The sequence below is a fragment of the Amphiprion ocellaris genome, chromosome 6 (genome assembly GCF_022539595.1).
Source record: "Amphiprion ocellaris isolate individual 3 ecotype Okinawa chromosome 6, ASM2253959v1, whole genome shotgun sequence".
NCBI classification, from domain to species: domain Eukaryota; kingdom Metazoa; phylum Chordata; class Actinopteri; family Pomacentridae; genus Amphiprion; species Amphiprion ocellaris.
In genome coordinates this window covers 7,491,333-7,512,890 of record NC_072771.1, presented here as the reverse complement: position 1 = coordinate 7,512,890, position 21,558 = coordinate 7,491,333, and the positions used below count along the sequence as shown (strand labels likewise).

The 21,558-nt window shown below is 36.9% G+C and overlaps 2 protein-coding genes across 2 annotated transcripts; one reads left to right on the top strand and one right to left on the bottom strand.

The window, feature by feature from the left end:
- Window positions 1-888: 888 nt before the first annotated feature.
- imp4 (IMP U3 small nucleolar ribonucleoprotein 4) lies at window positions 889-11,234 on the bottom strand. Its single transcript, XM_023269462.3, has 9 exons — window positions 11,142-11,234; window positions 7,694-7,802; window positions 7,136-7,219; window positions 6,946-7,055; window positions 4,172-4,304; window positions 2,021-2,175; window positions 1,832-1,926; window positions 1,654-1,727; window positions 889-1,422 (listed from the first exon to the last, which is right to left on the bottom strand). The coding sequence occupies exons 1-9, from the start codon at window positions 11,142-11,144 to the stop codon at window positions 1,310-1,312; spliced, it is 876 nt and encodes a 291-aa protein (XP_023125230.1). The 5' UTR covers window positions 11,145-11,234; the 3' UTR covers window positions 889-1,309.
- Window positions 11,235-12,377: 1,143 nt separating this feature from the next.
- Window positions 12,378-20,871, top strand: si:ch211-102c2.4 (uncharacterized protein LOC568178 homolog). Its single transcript, XM_035947776.2, has 5 exons — window positions 12,378-12,459; window positions 12,933-13,223; window positions 16,129-16,221; window positions 18,245-18,267; window positions 20,407-20,871. Exons 1-5 carry the CDS (start codon window positions 12,423-12,425, stop codon window positions 20,500-20,502), a joined length of 540 nt encoding a protein of 179 aa, XP_035803669.1. The 5' UTR covers window positions 12,378-12,422; the 3' UTR covers window positions 20,503-20,871.
- Window positions 20,872-21,558: the final 687 nt, after the last annotated feature.

The window sequence follows — 21,558 nt, the reverse complement described above, 5'->3', positions numbered from 1 at the left end:
GGATCAATCATAGATCAGCAGGCAGCTGATGTAGCGTTCACTTGTTGTCATGGTTACAGAGACGCCGTGCTGCTATCTGTCAATGATACAGAAATCTTTAACAAATCCGTAGATCCAGACTATAATAAACCTGTTCGTTCATTTTGAGCAATGTTGCTGACGGATTCACAGAAGGACAAACGTACGCAGATCGTCACACAACTCCACCGTGTTCCTTGGTGGAGTTCAATGTTTGCTTCCACATAATTCAACAACAAAGTGTAAAACAATGGTTTATCTTTACAGCTCAACAACAAAATATAACACTGTTCTCTTCATGTACATCATATTAACACTGATCTTTTCTCTCAACAGAACACTAATAGAAAAGTGGCATTACTATTCTGTACAGTTCTACACACTGTGTGAGTCCTTCAATGGGGTAAATTATCCATCATGCCACGTACATATCCATACGTGAATTCATTATGCCTTCTCTGTACATTGTGTCTATCATATCTTCATTTTTAACCATACTATACTTGTGTATTTCTTGTGTTTCTTCCATGCCTCATGTGTATCTGGCTTCTGTAACATGTACATTTTCCCACTGAAGGATGGATAAAGTTTATCTTATCTTTCAGCATTTTGTTACTGAAGCTTCTCATTTGCGTGCCAACATGTTATTTTGTTCCTCTGCCACATTATCAGTGAGGCCTGCATATCTCAATGTACTCCAAGTTTAAATAACAGTTGAACAAATGAATGGATGAATATGAAAACAGACTTACATTGCTAGTCATATACTTAGACTATTCAAGATCTTACGCTGCATATTTATTATGTTGGACATGTGGATAGTGATTTTTTTTCACTATGGGTCACATAAACACTATAGAGCCAAAAAAGATCAGTATAGACACATTTTATTACAAAATAACATGACAGTTGTACTCCACACTCCATACAGATCTTTGTTAGTAACTGGGTGGTTTAGACGATTCTCGTCTCATAGAGAGGAAAAGAATTGGTGAAAGGCCTGTACTTCTTACAGCCAATACAAATTCAATCTTTGGAACAGGTTAGCTGTGAAGCATCAGTTAGTTGCAGGTTAAAAGACACCAACCTTCCTGACATTAAAAGTAAAACTCTGGCTTTAGGCTCAACACACACTAGTCAGCTATTAATCTGGCTTCATATTTGTTAGATTCTTCTGACAAAACCTCATTGTCATTTTACATCCACCACATTTCAGACTTCCTGTAGTTAAAAAAAAACCAAACAGTTTTCACAATTGGTTGTGTACACTTTACAATTTCTTTGTTGATTCCTATTGCACACTGAGGAACCTCCTCTTCTTAGCTGTGTGTGTGTACGCATGGTGACGCCACTCCACGTCTGCGGTGCTCTCATTCTCCAGGGTGCCCAGTTTGATCATGTACACTAAACAGAAGAACACATGTAGACCTAAGTTAGCAGCTCATCCTTAGTATAGTTTCAGCTCTAATTGAAGAGTGGCTTATAGGCACTGCTACTGTACACAAGTCAGCTTTTCTAATCGCTATTATAATTGTCTTAGCATCTTTCAGTGTTCTTTTTTTGTTGTTGTTTTTTTTATTTTCTTTAAGAGTCTCTCAACTAGGAGAATAGGAAAAAATCTCCATCTATACTTACACTTCATTTCAAACCTGGGTCCTACTTCTGTCAGCTCTACATTCTTGTGGTCTGTTTTCTTGTAGGTGTGATGTCTGTAAAAACAAACGAACAAACAAAAAAAGATTTCAGTACTTTTTGCCCCAAATAACACAACATTTGTAAGACATTTCCTCTGAGGGAGTACTCTAAAACTGACCTGAAAGAGATGAAGTCCTCCTGGTTGGCGAATGTGATCACACGCCTGCTGTCCTCCTTCGGCACTGGAAAAAGATACTTGAGGATATTCGATACCTGTGCAAGCAGAATTAATTAGTTGTATGCAAAGCGGTGAAAGAGAATATCAATCCCATGAGCACAATGTGAGGTCCAGCACTCGCTTACTCACCCTCTTGCCGAGCCGTGAGGTGAAGTTGTGAAAAATGAGGTGGGGGAATGCCTCAGACATGGTGCCTATGTCTGGAACATCGTGCCTCATTACCACGTTGTACAGCGTGAAATAAGCCGTGGGTCCAAATGGCAAGTGGCACACCACCAGGCCATCTGTAAATACACAGGAATAAGAAAGTTCAGGAGTTTTCCTGTACTCAATGTAGCTTCGTTTCACTGAACGCAGTGTGTTTAACGTCACATTTTTACAGTGTTGTGGAATGGTGGTAGAGATGAAGATAAGCAATTGATCAGCTGGTATGAACCGACTAATTGTGCCATGCTAAAACTTCTGTGGCCAAACTAATACACAGGAGTGTCTGAGCCTTTAGCGTGAGCATTAACACAACTGAAGCTAATAGGCTACCCGTGGAACATGCAGTCATCCCAGTGTTTAACAGATGCGGTCACCCTGTTCACAATGATCCTCATCATTAGGATAATCGCTTATGATCAAAGAAAATATAAAATTGGATGATGCATCCGTTCTTAAAAGTATGAGGGAAATATGAGGGAAATAGTGATGTCAGCTGCACTGCATCTCCACTACTCTGCCTGCAAACAGCATCATCACCACATTTCCCACATATTGTGGCTTTCCTTCTGTACATTTGGCGGTGGCTGTAACACTGTTCAACTTATAATGGACAGGAAAAAAAAATCCTAAATATCAAGCAGACTGACACCTTTTATTTTCCATGATTCTTCTGTCTTGTCAAAATTGGATGCCTACAATACCCACAATGCAACCCAACCAATAACAGTTCGCTATAGATTAGTATGTCTTGTGCTTATAGCAGGCAATGCAGCCAGGAGGATCCAACCCACAGCAGAGATGAGGAGTTCTCAAGAAACTTAACAACCTGTAGTCTTAAAACTGATACTTGCTGGTCTTCATACTGCTCCCCCTGGAGACTTTTATGTGAAGTTTACTTTTAGCTTTAATTAGTTTTCATGTTTTATTCTGTATTATGTCCTGTTTATTTTAGATGTTCTCTCTTGTTTTATTTTAATTTTAGCTGCCTGGTCTTTTGGTGTGATGTCATCTCTTTAATTCTCTAATTTTTTTACTTTTAATTTTAACCCTCAATCTTGTTCTTTAATTTTCAAACTGCCTACTTCCCTTGTTTGATTTGCGTGCTAATCTAGCTAATTATTCATTTAATATATTGTCATATTTACTATTTATTTTAATTGACTGCTCCGACTTATCTCCTATATCTTGCTTGATTGTCTGTGCTGCATGTTTTAACTGTCAAAGCACTTTGTGAATGCTGTTCTTAAAGGTGCCATATAAATAAAGTCATTATTAATATTAATATTACAAATCCTACTGCTAGAATTTAACACAAAGTTGTCCAAAGAAAACAAATTACTTTTGCTTTATCCTTTATCCTTGGTGCTTCTTCCTATTCTTATCACCATCGACAGTATAACTGAATTGTTTCCAGTTATGAGCAGCTGCATATTTCCTTTTGTGTACATCATTGTGGGTCAATAAAGTACCATCAAGTGGTGGCAACAAACTCGCACTAACAAAGGAAGTGAAGAACAAGACTGCAGGCTCACAAACATAGAGTAAATGTAAACCATGGATGTATAAATAGACCTGGATATGACGCCACCACTCAGCCTTGGACCAACGTTTACCAGTGATCACTCACAGCACAGAATAATTACTAATATCTGACTCCAGCATCCATTTTGTCTTAACATATGTACGATGTAAACAGGCTCACAATTCTCAAGAAAAAAAAGGAACGCTTTTTGCCTTGTTAATGTTTTAAGAGGAACAAAATTACTTCAGCAAATCTGTCAGAGCTCAAGGACACACCCAGTGTGTTCTAGGGCAACACTGAATGTAAATTAGAAGCCTGCTTGTTTACAACAACCCTCCATAATACAGAGTGTATCCTGAAGACCTCTCAATCACCAATTATTCAATAATGTGTATATGTGGTCTGAAAATGAGGCACTGTTGGTGGTTGTTTCATTAAGTTAATTCAGTTCCTGGAAACACCTCTTAAAGGACGACCTGGGCAAAGTCAGAGAGACCAATCAAGGGTCATAAATAAGAAAACAATCTAAAGACTGCAGCATGCAGCCGTACCTGGCTGTCCTCTTGTTTCATGCACAATGACAAGGTCTGTAACGTTGTTGGCTTTGCACGCTCGCACCAGCGCCGCAATCTCATGGTTTCCTCTGTTCATGCGTTGAGCTCCAGGGAACATCAGCTTCACCTCCTGGAACAGGAAATACAGATGACATGTTTATCTCTGCTCTCCGTTCGGTTGTTCTAGTAGGAAAGCTGTCTGAGGGCTGCCAGTCCAAAAGTCAAGTAAGCAGGTCAGCATAGTGCATGACAGGAAAATGAGACGCAAAAAGCAAGCCTGTTGAGGCAGTGATAAAAGATTTACCATTAAAACAAGCTTTCAGAAAACATCAGAAGAACTACTGTAGATGATACAGAATGTAGCCAAAAGCAGGAGAAGAATCAATATCAGGATCACAATCAGAACCAGTTTTAGTGCCATTAGTGTTTTGGTGTAAAACATTATACCATGACAAATACAAAATTTGAGGATACAATTTATTTATTTATTTATTTTTTTAATTAAGTTTTGCAAGTCAGTAAACAGAGATGCACAGTGGTTCAGTGGTTAGCATCATCGCCTTGCAGCTAGAAGATCCCCGGTTCGTGTCCCGGCCTTCCTGGGATCTTTCTGCATGGAGTCTCCATGTTCTCCTGTACATGTGTGGCTTTTCTCCAGGTTCTCCATCTTCCTCCCACAGTCCAGAAACATGCTGAGGTTAATTGGTGATTCTAAATTGTCTGTAGGTGTGAATGTGATTGTTTGTCTCTATGTGTAGCCCTGTGATAGACTGGTGATCGAAGCTAGACCTTCTCTTGCTTAATGTTCTGTTCTTTTTTTAAGTAGAACTGCATAAGTGATTGTGACAGACTTCAAGAGGCCCTACATGTGAATGCAGGATCATCAGTCTAAGGTGTTTCCCCTTTTCCCACCAACACCAGATGCATTCTGGGAAAGGCTATCCGAGTGACTGAACAGTTTGAAAATTACAACTATTGTTGGTTTAAAAGGCACCTGCACTGAATTAAAGCATTAGAAAGCATGTTATTATTTTTTTACATTCTGAATTAAAGCTACATTTTTCTAGAAGGACGGATACAATTTTGTACCATTTATTTATTTTTTCTTTAAAGAGGGCACATTTAACAGGAACACATCAGTAACACTGTCCACTTTGCTCTCCATATACCTTTAACTGCCTGCTCACCTGTAGACAAACTTCACATTTGCATGTTTGTGTTGCCCTTCTTGTATTGCATATAATGCGTTGCATTATACTTGGATGTGCAATTTTCTGTATAATCTGAACTAGAACTGGCTGCTATAATGTTTCACCTCCTTCATGTATGATAATGGGGAGCACAAAATATGAGAAACATCTTACAGATCAGCGCCACAGCTTATTACTGCAGAACAGAAAAAGTAAAAGCATCAGCTTTTGGACAACATCTCCAAAAACTGAAAACGTATCAGCTTTTTAAAAGTAGAAGTTATGCCAGGGCTGTTATATTGGATTGCACTACACTTTACAGAAGTACCAAAAAATGACCACGAATTTATATTTAACAGTTCTTTTATAGACAATTCTCTGAAAATTACTGGAAAATTACCCTGAAACACGGCCACCAAACAGCGGTATTATAAATGTTCAACACTGATCATAACTAGAGGTGTGAAACATGCGGCCCGCGGGCCAAATGTGGCCCTCCAGAGGGTCCAATCCGGCCCGTGGGATGACTTTGTAAAGAGTGAAAATTCCAGAGAAGACATTAACTGCAGAAGTTTGTGAAACTATAAATTTAAAATAATTTCTAGACTGTGACAAGTTGTTTTGATCATGAAGTAAAATACTAGATTGTTCATTGTTCTTCTGTCATTTTGTGTCTCATTTTTGTAATATTTTGTCTTGCTTTTGTTGTTTTCCGTCTGATTTTTGTCATTTGTCTCACATTCCTGTCATTTTGTGTTTCCTTTTTGTCTCGCTTGTATTGTTTGTCTTGTTTTTGTCATTTTGTGTTTTGCTTTATTGTTTTGTGTAGCATTTTTGTCATTTTGTTTCTTGCTTTTGTCATTTTTGTCTTGTTTGTCCTTTTTTTGTTGTCTTGTCACTTTTTCCATCTAAGTTTTGTCTCTTTTTTTGTTTTGTTCCGTGCCATTTGTCTCACTTTTTGGCATTTTGTTTCTCGCTTTTGTCATTTTGTGTCTCGTTTTTGCCATTTTGTGTCTCATATTTGTAATATTTTGTCTTGTTTTTGTTGTTTTTTGTCTTTTTACAGTATAATACTATATCATTCTGTTTCAGATACCGGTGGCTGAATGTTGTGTTCCTTTGAAGTTGTAACGTGGAAATGATAAACTGAGGCTGAATGCTGTTGGAGTTTATTTTTCTTTAGAAATTTCAGGTTGTTCATGATGCTAATGTTGTCTAGAGTTCCTTAAATGTGAACATTTTCAGAATGTATGTTTTTGCACAAAATCAAAGGAACCATTAGGAGTTGTGGTTATTTATAGGTTATTATACTGTGGTTTTACTGGTCTGGCCCACTGGAGATCAAATTGGGCTGAATGTGGAACCTGAACTAAAAAGAGTTTGACACTCCTGGATTAGAGTCAAGGACTGCCTGCAGCTGAAGTTTCACTATCACGCTCAGGGACGATTAAACAACGAGCTGTAAGTGATACGTGGACCATCAAGCAGTTTGTTTACATCTGGACAACAGCATTTCTCTGTAGGCATCTTAGCAACCTCCAAACCAACCAAATCCCCGCCTCCCAGACAAGCTGGCCTGACCTTGGCGAACATTTTGAGCCTGGAGCTTGGGTCTCTGGATGTTGTGACCATGACTTTGGGATCCTCCACTCCGGCCCATTTATACTCATCATCCATGTGAGAGCTGACGCCTGCACACACAAAGCACCTGACGATTAAACAAACTGGGATGACAGGAATACAGCTGACAGTAGGAATCACCAACACTTGCCTTCTGCCCCTTCATCGTCATATTCCAGCAGTTTCTGTAGCTGCAGGGCTTCTTTGCGTACCTCAGTAGGAAGGAGACGATTTTCTGCAGAGAAGAGAAACAGCAGCATTGTGGCAAAACTGTGGGTTGACTGATAGTGATATCAATTATAAGTCAAGGAGACCAGATGGATATTTAACACTGGTATACATTTCAAAATCAATGAAAATGAGAATCTTGGTACCAAAAATCTGAGTAACTCAAACTCCAACACATGAACGTATTGCATGGGTTTAATTAAGAGAGAATGTTCTCTGTTTATCCTTTAATGTTGAAATGACCACACACAGGGAGGGGTGGCTGCATCTGAGGTAAAAGGGGGCATTTTTACATAAATGTATTTTAGCACTAATCAATTAAAAACAAAAAAACCCTGATAAATAGAAACAATGTTAAATATTGTGTCTGATAATAAGCTGGGCCAATAACCTGTTGAACCCTAGGTAGGATCATTTATAGTCTGACCACCTGTCATTCAAATACAGCAGGAAAACTGAAATCCAATGACATCCATCCTACCATCAAGTGCACCCTTCAGCTTCTGCTTCTTCTCCTCTATCGTTCGCAGTCGGTCCTCCTGTGCCTTCCTGTACAGGTACTCCCGTCTCAGTCTCACCTCCCGACGAAGCTGCAGCAACATAACAACAAACTACTTCAACAAACAGATGCAGGCTCATAACAGACTGGAAGTTCACTGATCAATAGCAATTATTAGTAACCACAGAGGTTAATGACCATTACCTGGAAGCCACACACTACCGTCCAAAAGTTTGGAGTCACTTAAAAAATGTCCTTATTTTTGAAAGAAAAGCAGTTTTTTTTCAATGAAGATAACATTAAATGAATGCTAAATCCAGTCTAGATGTTGCTGATGTGGTAAATGACTATTCTCTTCTCCTCATCCATCAGTGCATTGATGGCAACACTCTGGACTATCTGAAAGAACTCCTCTGCCACCAATCATCCACACAAACCCTCAGCACCAATAACTGTTACCTCCTCCGTCCCCCCAGAACCAAGCTCTGGACCATGGACATTCAACTCAATCACCCCTCCTTCCATGACCACCAGAGAGCTCCACAGACCGTGGATGTTTTCAAAGAAGGCCTAAAGACCTGTATGTTTAACAAAAGCTTTTAATTAAACCCTGAATTTTTAAATTTTTTATTTTACCTGTTTGTTTTTATCCTTTTATATCTTTAATGTAGCATTTTGAGATACTGTTAAAATGAAACGTGCATTACAAATAAAATGTATTGTTATTATTTCTATCTGGAACGGCAGATTTTTAATGGAATATCTACATACGGTAGTGTATATTTTTAGTGCATTTTTACTATATTTTACTTTATTGTATTTTTAATATATGTTATTATATTTTTGTTATATTTTTACTATGTTTTAAGAGATTATTATTGCATTTTTACTATATTTTTTTAACTGTATTTTACTGTATTTTTTTATTGTAGTTTTACTGTATTTTTACTATGTTTTATGAGATTATTTTGGTATTTTTACTATATTTTTACTGTATTTTTACTATATTTTAGCTGTATTTATACTATATTTTTATTGTATTTGACTGTATTTTATTACACTACTGTTCAAAAGTTCAGGGTCTCTTAGAAATGTCCTTATTTTTGAAAGAAAAGCAGTTTTTTTTCAGTGAAGATACCATTAAATGAATGATAAATCCAGTCTAGACATTGTTAATGTGGTAAATGACTATTCTAGCTGGAAACAGCTGATTTATAATGGAATATCTCCATAGAGGCACAGAGGAACATTTCCAGCAACCATCACTCCTGTGTTCTAATGCTACATTGTGTTAGCTAATGGTGTTGAAAGGCTCATTGATGATTAGAAAACCCTTGTGCAGTTATGTTAGCACAGGGATAAAAGTGTGAGTTTTCATGGAAAACATGGAATTGTCAGGGTGACCCCAGACTTTTGAACCAAAATTTAGAATAACAAACTCATCATGGTGGCAAGTTATAAACACATTAAATAGTGTCTAAAACATAATAAACACCATCTTTCTTCTGAGTTTTTTTAAATACCTGCAGCATCAGGATCAATATGAGTATCTTCAAAGAGAGAGCGGCACATTTACACAACACAGTGGTGACTTCATTAATCACTTCAAGTGTGGGTTTATAGTATTGTAGACCATGTCTTTTAGAGTATATACTAACCTTTAATGTTAATCTGATTACTACCCTGCCTTTTTTGTTGTATGTAAGCTGCTGAACACTTGAATTTCCCTCAGGATTAATAAAGTATCTATCATCATGATGATCATCATCATCATCATCATCATCACTAACTAATTAGGTAAGGGAAATGATACACCGTACTTTTCTTGACTTAATTAGGTGAGCTGAACACACAGAACCACAGTTTAGAAGACACAGTTAAACTAGTCCTGAGCGTCATCACAGCTGATGATCACTTTACAGTAAAAGTCTAAATATTATTCGGTTGTATCAACTTTGATATGAGGGTCATTCCAGAACTGCAGGACATTTGGGCTTAAAAATTTTGAAAAATAAACTTTCTCTTTTACAATTTTCTGCTCCATTCTGGTCAATAATAGGAAATACACTATCAAAGGCTTGATTAGCTCAGCTTACGCATCAATGGTAGCATTTTTATTCCATGTTTTCTGTTGTTTGCTAACCCTACTCTAATCACAGTAACAGGGTTGCTAATCCATGCTAATGTGATCTTTTTCTCAGCAGTAGAAGCTAGATATTTAGCTGCTGTTACTGCTGACCAAGAGGACAAACTGACTGATGGAAAACAGTCAAAAGAATGAGTCTGATCCTGATAATATGAGGTAGAGTGAGACATTCAATCAAGGCTGACAATGGGATGAAAAGATGAAAAATAGAAGAGAGGACATAGCTTTGCTCTACACATTCTTTAGGAAAACTGTTTGATGATGTTAATGACAAAAACAAGATGAAAAATGACAAAAACAAGACAGAAAATGACAAAAACAAAACACAAAATGACAAAAGCAAGACACAAAAAGACAAAAACAAAACATAAAACGACAAAAAAGACACAAAATGACAAAAACAAGACAGAAAATGACAAAAAAGACACTAAACTACAAAAACAAGACACAAAACGGCAAAAGCAAGACACGAAATGACAAAAACGAAGCAGAAAACAACAAAAATAAGACACAAAACCACAAAAACAAGACACAAAATGAGAAAAACAAGACATGAAACGACAAAAACATCCTCAACTGGTAATACTAATATGTTCATGTATAATAATTATTATTTAAAATATTATGGTGATTATAAAAATGTTTCCACAGTTACAAGAGACAGCAATGAAAAAAATAAAACCAAAAAAAAAGGAGACTTAATTTTCATTTTAACTGTTCTATATGAGATTCAGTTGGTCATCAAGGGGGTGGGACAAGAGAAAAAATGTATTTTAGGGCGAACTCCAGACTTGTTTGGTATTTAAAATATTTTGAAACCTTCTTTTCTCCTAGTTTTTTTTTTTTAGATTTGGTCTCAGGACAAGAACATTTACACAACTACTGCATGTTTTAGGATTTTCTATGTGGATTATTGGAAATTTGATGTAAAATGTCCTCCACATTTTTAATGAGCCATAACTAACTCTCAAACTGATTTAGTTTCCAGGTGGTCTCTGAACTACAACAGAATAACAGAAACCCAGCCGTGGATTTAGGGGTTTTGTGCTCCATCCCATGATTTTCAGTGGCACTTTCTTTAGAACGTGCACTTTTGATTTGGTAACTGGTAACTGATTTGGTAAAAACAGCGGTTGGTTCTGAGACCAGATGTTTGAATACACGAGGAGCTAAAAGGAAAAAAAAGTGCTGCTGGTCTTCAGAGACATTAAACCTCTCAGCTTTCATTGACAAACTAAACCTAAACACTTCATGCTCAAAGAAATGTTCGCATTTTTCACTCACCATGATGCGTCTTTAGCTTGAAGCTAACTAGAGGCAGAGGGACCACTCACATGGAGAGAGAATGACGTGCTAAAAGAACCCACGTCATTGGCGGACACAATAGCCAATCAGAAAGCTTGATACTCACTGACAAACTTTTCCAAAATAAAAGCACACACACAAAAAAATCCACCTTCGGTAGAGATGGGATTTCCGGCTCTTTGAAGGGATCCTGAGGAGTCGTTCCTTACAAAAGACTGACTCGCTGTTATATTAATTTATTTTTTAGAACTAATTTTTATCTAGGAAACAATCACTGGTAACAGTTATTAAAGTCATCCACTATCATGACTTTATCTGTACTGAGCATAAATCAGATGAGAACTCTGAGAATTCAGATAAAACTCAGAGTAAGGGGCAGGTGGTCGATGTACAACTAATACAACTGTTTTTTGTGTTTTCCGATTCAAGTGTATGAGACTCAGACTAAGGCTTTTAAACAAACTATAGCAAAGTCTTGGTCGATAAATAAGAAATGAAAGATATGAAATTTAATTGATTTATGTAGACTGATATTTTCTTCATGCTGCAGCCAGGTTTCAGTCAGACACATTTGGTCACTGTGATGATCAGTTATCAGATCATTAACTACAAGAGATTCAGATGACAGAGATCTAATATTTAATAATACACATTGAATTGTCCTGTTTTTTGGTTCTGATGAAGTCGTATTCATTTGGTAAAGGTTGTTATGAGCAGCCTTTCTGTTGTTAATGTTAGAGTCATAGAATCTGGGTGGTCTGGGGGCAGACTGTGTCTATGGGATAATGAGAAGGTAGCAGTCGTAGGGAAGCAGCAGAGAAACGTATAAAACTGTAACTCTGCTTTCTGCTCTCACCTCTGAACTGTCAGGGCTTTGGGTTTCTAATACATTCTTCCATATTCCTAGATAAGAGATCCAAAGTGGGATGTATGCCGTCTCTCCTAATGAGTCCAGGTTTTCCATAAAACATTTCCAATGATCTACAAAGCCCATATAGTTTTCTGGACACCACATTGACATTACTACCACACTGGCAGCTTTCTAACAGTTTAATATAAAGATCTGTTGGGATAAGGAGTAAGTTATTTGATCAGTTCTTGACTAGATGAGGTGATGTTGATGTCCTCACCTCTTTAGTACGAAGGCAAATAACCACATCCGTGTGGGTCGACATTTCCTGAAGCTCACTTACCTTAAATAGGCCCTCTCTTCCTCTTTGCTTTATCAGACTAGAGCAGAAGAACATCAAGGCTTGGATTATGCATATTCTAATTTCACTACTGCTTCTGGCTACAGGTAAGTCAACAGATGACTTTCACAGAGAACTTCAGTTCAGATCTTCCCTTGTAGAGTTTACAGATTAAATTGTTAGATTTCTGTGCTGCTTTACTGATCCAGATACTACCGGCTGAAACAGGTTTTAAAGAGTGTGCAACTACATGATCCAGAGCAAAATATGCTTTAATTAAAAAAACCAAACATTTGGCATGACAGGAGACCACAATTCAAGTATCCTAAAACAGTCTAAACGTTATTCTAAACATGGAAAAGCATAAAACATCAGCTACTATCATGTGCGTCATGCTGTGTACTGTGGACCTGGGCTTTGATGCAGTACCCATATTACAGGATTGATATGCAGGCGATCCACCGAGGCTGTTCAGACACTAACATGAGTTCGTATGGGACTAGAAAGACAGCAGTAACGCTGAGGCTACTGTTTGTATCGCTGTGGTTGCGTAGTGGTTCAACAGTGTGACTGTGTGCAGGTGGCCCAGGTGAAGCAGCTCACTGGCAGAAGCTGAAATGTCCCTATGAGCAAAACCACATCAGCCTGCCGAGGGTCTGGTGTCGGCAGAGCTCAGAGGAGTGCTGCTCTGGCCTCGCCTTCAGCTGGGATACTCCCTCAGTGCATGGAGGCAAACTGAAGGTGACCGAGGACTCACGCTCCTTCACCGTGGAGCTGCTGGAGCCGAGCCATGGAGAAGGAGTGTACTGGTGTGGGGTGCTGGGCAGAAATGACACCATCATAAAGCTGGCTGAAGGCTACTTCTACTACTGTAAGTAACAGATACAATATCAGGTGATCATTCTTCATATTTCTAAAATGTAAACAGCTGTATTCTATGGCATTGTCACATCCACACGACCAGTCACTTACACTACAACTAAAGCTGTCAGATAGAGCTGTCAGCTGTGGACCAACCCGACTTCTGCACAGCAAAACTGATGGTCCCAACCCCATTAAGAAGGAAGAAACTCCACAAATGAACTTCAACAAGACACACCTGTGAAATAAAACTGTTTCATGAAGCTCATCCAGAGAATGCCAAGAGTGTACAAAGCAGTAATCAAAGCAAAGGGGGGCTATTTGGAAGAATCTAACAGAATGGACAGATTCTGAGTCATTATTGGCAATTTTTAATTTTTTTGGACAAATTCAATCATTCTGAACAAACTTTGAGTGTTTTGGGACTTGTTCAGGGTTACTTGGGACTTCTTTTGGGTGTTTACAACAAGATTTAATAAATTTCGAACATATTTTGAATAATTTTATACTATTTTTAACATGTTTTGGGAAATTCAGAGCAGTTTTGAACAGATTTTGAGTCATTTTGAACTAATTTCAAATGTAATCATTTGAAGAATCTAAAATATAAAACATGTTTTGACTTATTTCACACTGTTTTGTTTACTACATAATTCCAGATGTGTTCATTCATAGTTTTACAATACAATAATACAATACAATACCCCAAAGGGAAATTCAATAGTTTTGATGCCTTCAGTGAGAATCTACAATGGAAATACTCATGAAAATAAAGAAAAAACATTAAATGAGAAGGTGTGTCCAAACTTTTGACTGCTAGTGTACATTGCAGCTGGCAGATATCACTGTATACAGCAATATTATGTAATTACGCTTTTTTACAAGCATGATGATGTTTTTCTGATCATCCAGAACTTTATTAGTTGATTTTTTTACACAAGATCCTAAAATCTGATCCCAAACGATGCACTAAAATCTCTGGATTATCCTGATAAGATCAGTTGCTGTGTCCTCGAATGACTCTCATTGTTATTTCTAGATTCTATATTAATTGATTAATATTTGCAATTATCTATTTTTAGGAAAAAATGCAACTAATTCCCTGCTACCGGCTTCTCAGAAGTCAGCACATTAGTTTCAATGACAGGAAACTTGTTAGTTCAAGGATTTCGACTGCTTGCAGCGCAAAAATGAAGCAATTTCAACACGTTAACTTGGTCTTTAGGGATCATTTGTGTTATTTTTGACTTAATATTGAAAATAATTTGTGAGTTGCAGCGTGTTGCTTGTTGTGACAGAAAAACACAACCTTTACTAAGGTTTTCTCTGTTAATTATACAACAAACCAAAAAACATGAAGGTATCACAAACCATGCAGTTCTCTCCGTCCTACAGAAACTCTCTAGTCTATTTGTGATCATTATTTTGGTTTTCTGTCCCACAGTTTTAGTCAAAGCAGCAACTAAACTCCGATACACAATTACATTCTGGCAAAAATCCAGATAATGACATTAACACACACATGTTCATAGTTCTTTATAATCAAACTCTTGATATGCGTGAGAGGAAACGTCTGTATGATGTTTGCATTAACCGGGTTTTTCAGGGATTTTTTTTACTTTACATTCTGTAGAGCTGAGAGAAACTGTGGAGTTAATGATAATCTTCTCTTGTTCTGTAACTACAAATAGAACCTTTTGCATTTTGTTACTTTTCTTTAGATCAGAGGCGTCAAATTCATTCTAGTTCAGGTTCCACATTCAGTCCAATGTGATCTCCAGTGGGCCGTACCAGTAAAATCACAGCATAATAACCTATAAATAACCACAACTCCAGATTTTTCCTTTGTTTTGGTGCTAAAAAGTTCATTCTGAAAATATTCAGATTATAGGAATTATCTTTTAACAAAACATCATGAACAACCTGAAATTTTCTAAGAAAAATAAGTTCAATTTCAGCAACATTCAGCCTCAGTTTATCATTTCTACATTACAACTTAAGATCACAGTGTCTACAAAGGAACACAACATTTAGTCATCTGGAACTGAACCACAGATGATTTTACTTTATGATCAAAACAACAAAAGTCAGACAAAAAAGACAAAAAACAACAAAAACAAGACAAAATATTACAAAAATGAGAGACAAAATGCCAAAAAATGACATGAATGACATGAAACAAAACAAAAATAGACAAAAAATTTGACCAAAAAGTTACAAAGCGACAAAAAAATGGACAAATCACAAAAATCTGACAAAAAAAATTACACAACTGACACAAACAGAACAAAAATGACAAAAGCAAGAAACAAAGCAACAGAAAAAAATAGACAAACAGCACAAGCGAGACAAAAAAATACAAAACAACAAAAATGATACACAAAACAACGAATAAAGCAAAACACAAAATGTGAAAAATAAGACAAAAACACAAGCAAGACAAAAAGGAAACACAAAACGACAAAAACATGAGACAAAAGTCAGATAAAAACAACAAAAACATGACAAAATATTACAAAAACGAGACACAAAAGGACAATGAACAATCTAGTATTTTACTTTGTGATCAGAACAACTTGTCATGGTCTAGAAATTATTTTAAATTTCTAGTTTTACTAATTTACAATCTGCAGTTAATGTCTTCTCTTGAATTTTTACACTTTGAGGGCCGGATTGGACCCTCTGGAGGACCAGCTTTGGCCCGCGGGCCGCATGTTGGACACCCCTGGTCTAGATGTTTTAAATCCTGATGAGCTTTAAGTCAAGCTACTCGTTGTAAATATGAACGTCTGATCTAATATCTAGAGTGTATTACAGAGCTGTGATGATCATAATGATCACGATCAGGTCAAACATATTGAAATGTTTCCTGTGCTGCGTGTTGTATGTTTCATGTATGGTTCTTTGCCTCACAGCAACCACAGGTTCTTACATCTGGGCTTATACTCGCTGGATCCTGCTGTGTCTGCTGCCCACAGTGACCACATTCACCTGCATGTACGCCAGAAGTAAGTAGTTTTTCTTCTCCACTGATACAGGCAGACTTTCACAGCAGCTGACGTTTCATTTCAGGCTGTCAGGTGATCAGGATTAGACCCAGAGTAAACATCTATGCTGCATTACATCGGCAGAGAGCAGAAAACTGAGAATAAATGGGTTTGAACTTTGAAGGCGTTCAAACTGTAACAGAGAGTTACCCAGATCTCCCCAGATGTGAGGAACCTCGCTGAGAGCAGTCATTTACAGTTTGGTTTTTCCCTCGATTTTCTACATCTTTTAAATTCAATGTATTTTTTCAAAAAACAGATACATTCACTACTGTTCAAAAGTCTGGGGTCACTTAAAAATGTCCCTGTTTTTGAATGAAAAATAGTTTTTTCAATGAAGACAACATTAAATGAATGATAAATCCAGTGTAGACATTGTTAATGTGGTAAATGACTATTCTAGCTGGAAACAGCTGATTTTTAATGGAATATCTCCATAGAGGTACAGAGGAACATTTCCAGCAACCATCACTCCTGTGTTCTAATGCTACATTGTGTTAGCTAATGGTGTTGAAAGGCTCATTGATGATTAGAAAATCCTTGTGCAATTATGTTAGCACATGGATAAAAGTGGGAGTTTTCATGGAAAACATGGAATTGTCTGGATGAACGGTAGTTTATTTATAATCAAGTAAGACGTCTAAAAGTCATTTCCTGCTCTCTCAGTTTTGCCCTAAGTATAGCTGTGTAGCTTGCAGAGGCTTTCACAGAATGCAAATATTTTTCTCCTTAAAATCCATCCATTATCTATACATTGCTTTATCCTCATTAGGGTCAGTCTATCACAGGTTCACCTGGACAGGTAACAGTCTATCACAGGGCTACACATAGAGACAAACAATCACACTCACATTCACACCTACAGACAATTTAGAATCACCAATTAACCTCAGCATGTTTCTGGACTGTGGGAGGAGAAAAGCCACACATGTACAGGGAGAACATGGAAACTCCACGCATAAAGATCACAGGAAGGCCGGGATGCGAACCAGGAACTGCAAGGCAACAGTGCTAACCACTGAGCCACTGTGCAGACCTGTCTCCTTAAAATGATTGTTGATAATAAAAAATGAGGAAAAAATAAACGCTTTGAAGTATTAAACTGAGACACTTATCCATTTTATATTACATATATCAAAATGATTAAACAATGAGTTGTTTTATTTTGAAAGAGCACCTCACTTTTAAGGAGGTATTAGTGTTGTGGTTCATTCAGCAGGCAGGGCTCAGGGCTCTGTGCTGAGAAAAGTCAAAGTAAGATCTTAGGTTTTGTATTTTTTGTTGTCTGCATCCTGTTTCAGATTATCTGGCATTATGGGATTCCATGAACACTGCGCATTATTAGAGCAATTCTATTATTTCTTGGAGATTCACAAACTTGTACAGGCAGTCATGTGCCTCTGCATGAACAGCAGCTCTCTAGAATGATGTTTAACCGTGACACTCAGAGACAGGCCTGTTTAGTTCCCATAACGGATTACAGTGAAATGTTTAGTGCAAACTGTTTCGGAAGCACAAAGAAAAGCAGCTGTTTAGTACAAACCTGAATAGAGAACAGAACAAGTCTAATGTAAAACAGCTGTAGTGTAAAAATAGTGTTGATTAACAGATTGATAGTAATGGTAGCAGTAGAGATCTCTGTGTGCTGTTCTGTTGAGATCAATCACCAGCAGCTGTAGGAACAGACTGCTTAGCAATAGCTGAGACTGAAGTCCATTTCATGTTTTGTTGGTCATGAAATGATGAGTTGAGGGCAGCATTATATTAGGAAAATGTCCTGAACTCCTGATCAGTTCCTCAGGATGTACAGTTGTTAGAAAGCTGAGCTGTGATTTTTTCAAACTCGAGGAGAGGAGACAAACTCTTTAATAATGATGGATTTAGTTTAGTTCTGCTCATGACAAGTGGACGGGTTGGACACAATAACTGTCATCAGTTCACATGAGGAGGACATGAATTAAACTCTCTCATCTTTCTTTCACAGGAATCGCCAGACATCGTTCTCAGGTAAAACACTGCCTATTTCTAACACTAAGAAAACCTGAACTGTTTCACGTATGAATCGTTAAAAGTCTTCATCGCTCCCAAAGAAAACAGTTTGTCCAGCTGCTGGGCGACACACAGCTGTCTACTGTTCAGACAGGAAGTGTTTAAATGTACCTCTGGGAAAAATGCTAGAGGTAAAATGGATCAAAACTTTAATAAATGTGAAGTTTAAATGTACAGATAAGTTATTATCTTGTTAAAAATGCATGAATCAGCATCGACTTAAAGAAGAAAAATGAAATCAACGTTAACAACTTATATTTTGTTGATATAGTAGAGACTCATGTTTTTTTCAGTGGGGACCATAGATATCTGTTTTCATCACTCTGTCAGCAGCTATAAAAAAAATCTACTTTTGCCGTGAGTGAAGGACTAAAATGTTCTATAAATGAGGCTGTGAAAAACAAATAAACAAATTAATGTCAAAATTTTTAGAACATACACAAGAAGTTTAGGTTCACCCAGAAATTGTCATGTCTTCCATGAAAACTCACACTTTTATTCATGTGCTAACATAACTGCACAAAGGTTTTCTAATCATCAATGAGCCTTTCAACACCATTAGCTAACACAATGTAGCATTAGAACACAGGAGTGATGGTTGCTAGAAATGGGCCTCAAAAATAAGGACATTTCGAAGTGACCCAAACCTTAGAACACTAGTGTATATATTGTGTACATCTGTACTTGTCATGTTGTTCAGTTCTAAAATTCAAGTGCAAATTTCTGATTCTTATCTGCTTGTTTTTTTTTTTGCTGCAGCAGCAGTCAGTGTTTCTTATCTGAATATTAGTGACAACAACGGAACTCATGGTTCCACAAAGTTTACACTGCAGCACTTTATGTGGCAGATCTAAATGATTCACAGTTCAGGAATCATATTTTTAGTCCAATATCTGATTTGTAATATCAGATATGACAAATCTACACTGTCAAAGCTGTATGAAGTCATGACACCCACTAAAACATGTTAAATGTTAAACTGTTAAAAATGTTGTATATGTGTGATTTATGATTCATTTAATGTTATTTTCATTTAAAAAAAAAAAAAAAAAAAGCTTTTCTTTCAAAATAAGGACATTTCTGAGTGACCTGAAGCTTTTGAACATTAGTGTAGATCTCAGCAAACCTGGAGCGTTTAATGTGTAAAATGCTGCAGCTCAGAGTAGGAGAAAATAATGGATTTAAAATAAAATTTGACTGCATCTTTTTTGGAAAATGCTATTTACAGGTAAAGAAAATTAATAAATAAAACTCACCGTAACACTTTCCTTTAGCTAGTCTATTGTGCAGTGTGCACAATAATTCACAGTTTTAATGTGTTATCAGATAATAATTATACTGGAAGCTAACCAGAAGATAACCATTAATGCCTAACGTCCACGACAGCACACAGGACATTTTCACTCTGTACCATATTATTTATACAATTTTAATATTATTTGTACCCGAGGTCTTCTTGTGAAATAAAAGGTTTAACCCTGTAAGACCCAAATATAGAAAAAAATTGCAAAAATAATATATATATATTATTTTTACAGTTCTATTTTCTTCTCTATTTAAATATAAGATATATGTATTTCAATAAAGAAAAAAATTATAATTAGCAAAAAAATTTGATAATTTTTTTCTATATTCATATCTAATATATATATTTTATTTTTGCTCATCTCAATTTCAATATTGCTATATACTATATTAACCCAAAAATAGAAAAAAATTGCAAAAAAGTAGCAAAAATAACATAAATATATGAATAAAAAATATAATTAAAAAATAAAACTGATGTATTTCTGCAACAGTGCGTTTTACGGGGTTAACAAATACTCCTCAGGTGATAGGAGTATTTCTTCCACTATGGATTAATGATGCAATATTTAATGGGAGCAAATATTTAAAATGACAATAATCCTGTGGAAGTACAGAGAAGGCATGGGGGATTATTATTATTATTTTCTTCTGCTGCTTTGGAGTAATTCCTGTCAATAATGCAGTTCTAGTTGAAGTTTGGACCCAGTGCATGAAAAGCATAAAGTTTTCTCTGTTCCAGCGTCAGATACGGTCACTACGGTGTTACATCTTCATCTTTTCCCTCTTCAGAAAGCAGAGGAGCCGTACGATGACGTTGCTGTGCCCCGCTCTCTGACTGATCCTCGCTATGAAAACGCTGCATCGTGCCTTCTGCAGGAGCGCTGAGGAGAGTTTACAGCCTGCTGGCACAATCAAACACAAAACCTTCCAAGTTATGCTGTTTTTCAGATTGATCAACGGTTAGAAAGAAAAAAAAAAGTAGAAAAAGACAAGACTTTTTTTATTTTTATGAAGAAATAAGTTTGCATTTATTGGACAAACCAAACATCGGCAAACTCACACATAGTGTAAAGATGGAACATGTCATGGGGTGAAAAATAAATGAAGGGTTTCATTCCAAAATGTCATACATCCAGTTGGAAAAAACACCTGAAAACACAATATTTCTAAAGTGCAAATCATTCTCAGAAACAGCATTACTAACTTCTCCCCCTGGATCTTGTCTGTATTCAATAAACCTGTACTATTTCAGTGGCATCGTTTCCACATGGTGTATGGAACGTTTTGGAACAAAGATCTTCAAATATAGATTTATTTATATACTTTATACATTCTTTTCCTGCTGTACATTTAAGTCTCATGCTTTGCTTGAAACTGCGCTGTCAGCATTTATCCTCAATCACATGACAAAAGACAAAAAAGAAGAGCATACAGTATTCAGGATCAATGCTGCATAGTTTCAACTTTGGAATATCAAACGTTATTTCTTTGTAAACCGACAGAGTGGAGCTATCTGTGAGAGATGAAAAACCGTATGAAATCTGTCAGTTGTCAAAACACGTGGAAAAATACGCATGGTTTGTTTGTGGATGCAGGAACGCCTCGCTGTGAGTTACGGAAGATGCTGCACGTCACGTTCGTCTATGGAGAGCAGGCATGTCGAGGCATTTAGACCAGAGAAGCAGCACATGAAAAGCCAAGCAGTTCACATCCCCACGTTAACCTCCTCACAAAGCTGTGGAAGGAAACCGCTGGATGACGTATTAAAGGTGTGAAATCTGACCCATAAAAAGCTGCATGACGCCGGTGAGGACACACAAACAAAACCCTGACATGTTGCAACCAAACAAACAACAGAAGCAATAAATAACGCAAGGATAAAACAATGAGAAACTCCTGGAAATGTACTGACAGAGAAATATTAACAGAAGAACCGCCGTC

What these genes read in the sequence shown, in the direction of transcription:
- imp4 (XM_023269462.3), bottom strand. An exon ending in GCTGAAGGGTGCACTTGATG is followed by an intron (nt 7,220 to 7,693) that starts GTAGGATGGATG and finishes TCTTCTCTGCAG; the next exon opens with AAAATCGTCTCCTTCCTACT. An exon ending in ACCCAGGTTTGAAATGAAGT is followed by an intron (nt 1,423 to 1,653) that starts GTAAGTATAGAT and finishes TCTTCTGTTTAG; the next exon opens with TGTACATGATCAAACTGGGC.
- si:ch211-102c2.4 (XM_035947776.2), top strand. Translation starts at nt 12,423, where the DNA reads ATGCATATTCTAATTTCACTACTGCTTCTGGCTACAG. An exon ending in CACCTGCATGTACGCCAGAA is followed by an intron (nt 16,222 to 18,244) that starts GTAAGTAGTTTT and finishes TTTCTTTCACAG; the next exon opens with GAATCGCCAGACATCGTTCT. An exon ending in TCGCCAGACATCGTTCTCAG is followed by an intron (nt 18,268 to 20,406) that starts GTAAAACACTGC and finishes TTCCCTCTTCAG; the next exon opens with AAAGCAGAGGAGCCGTACGA.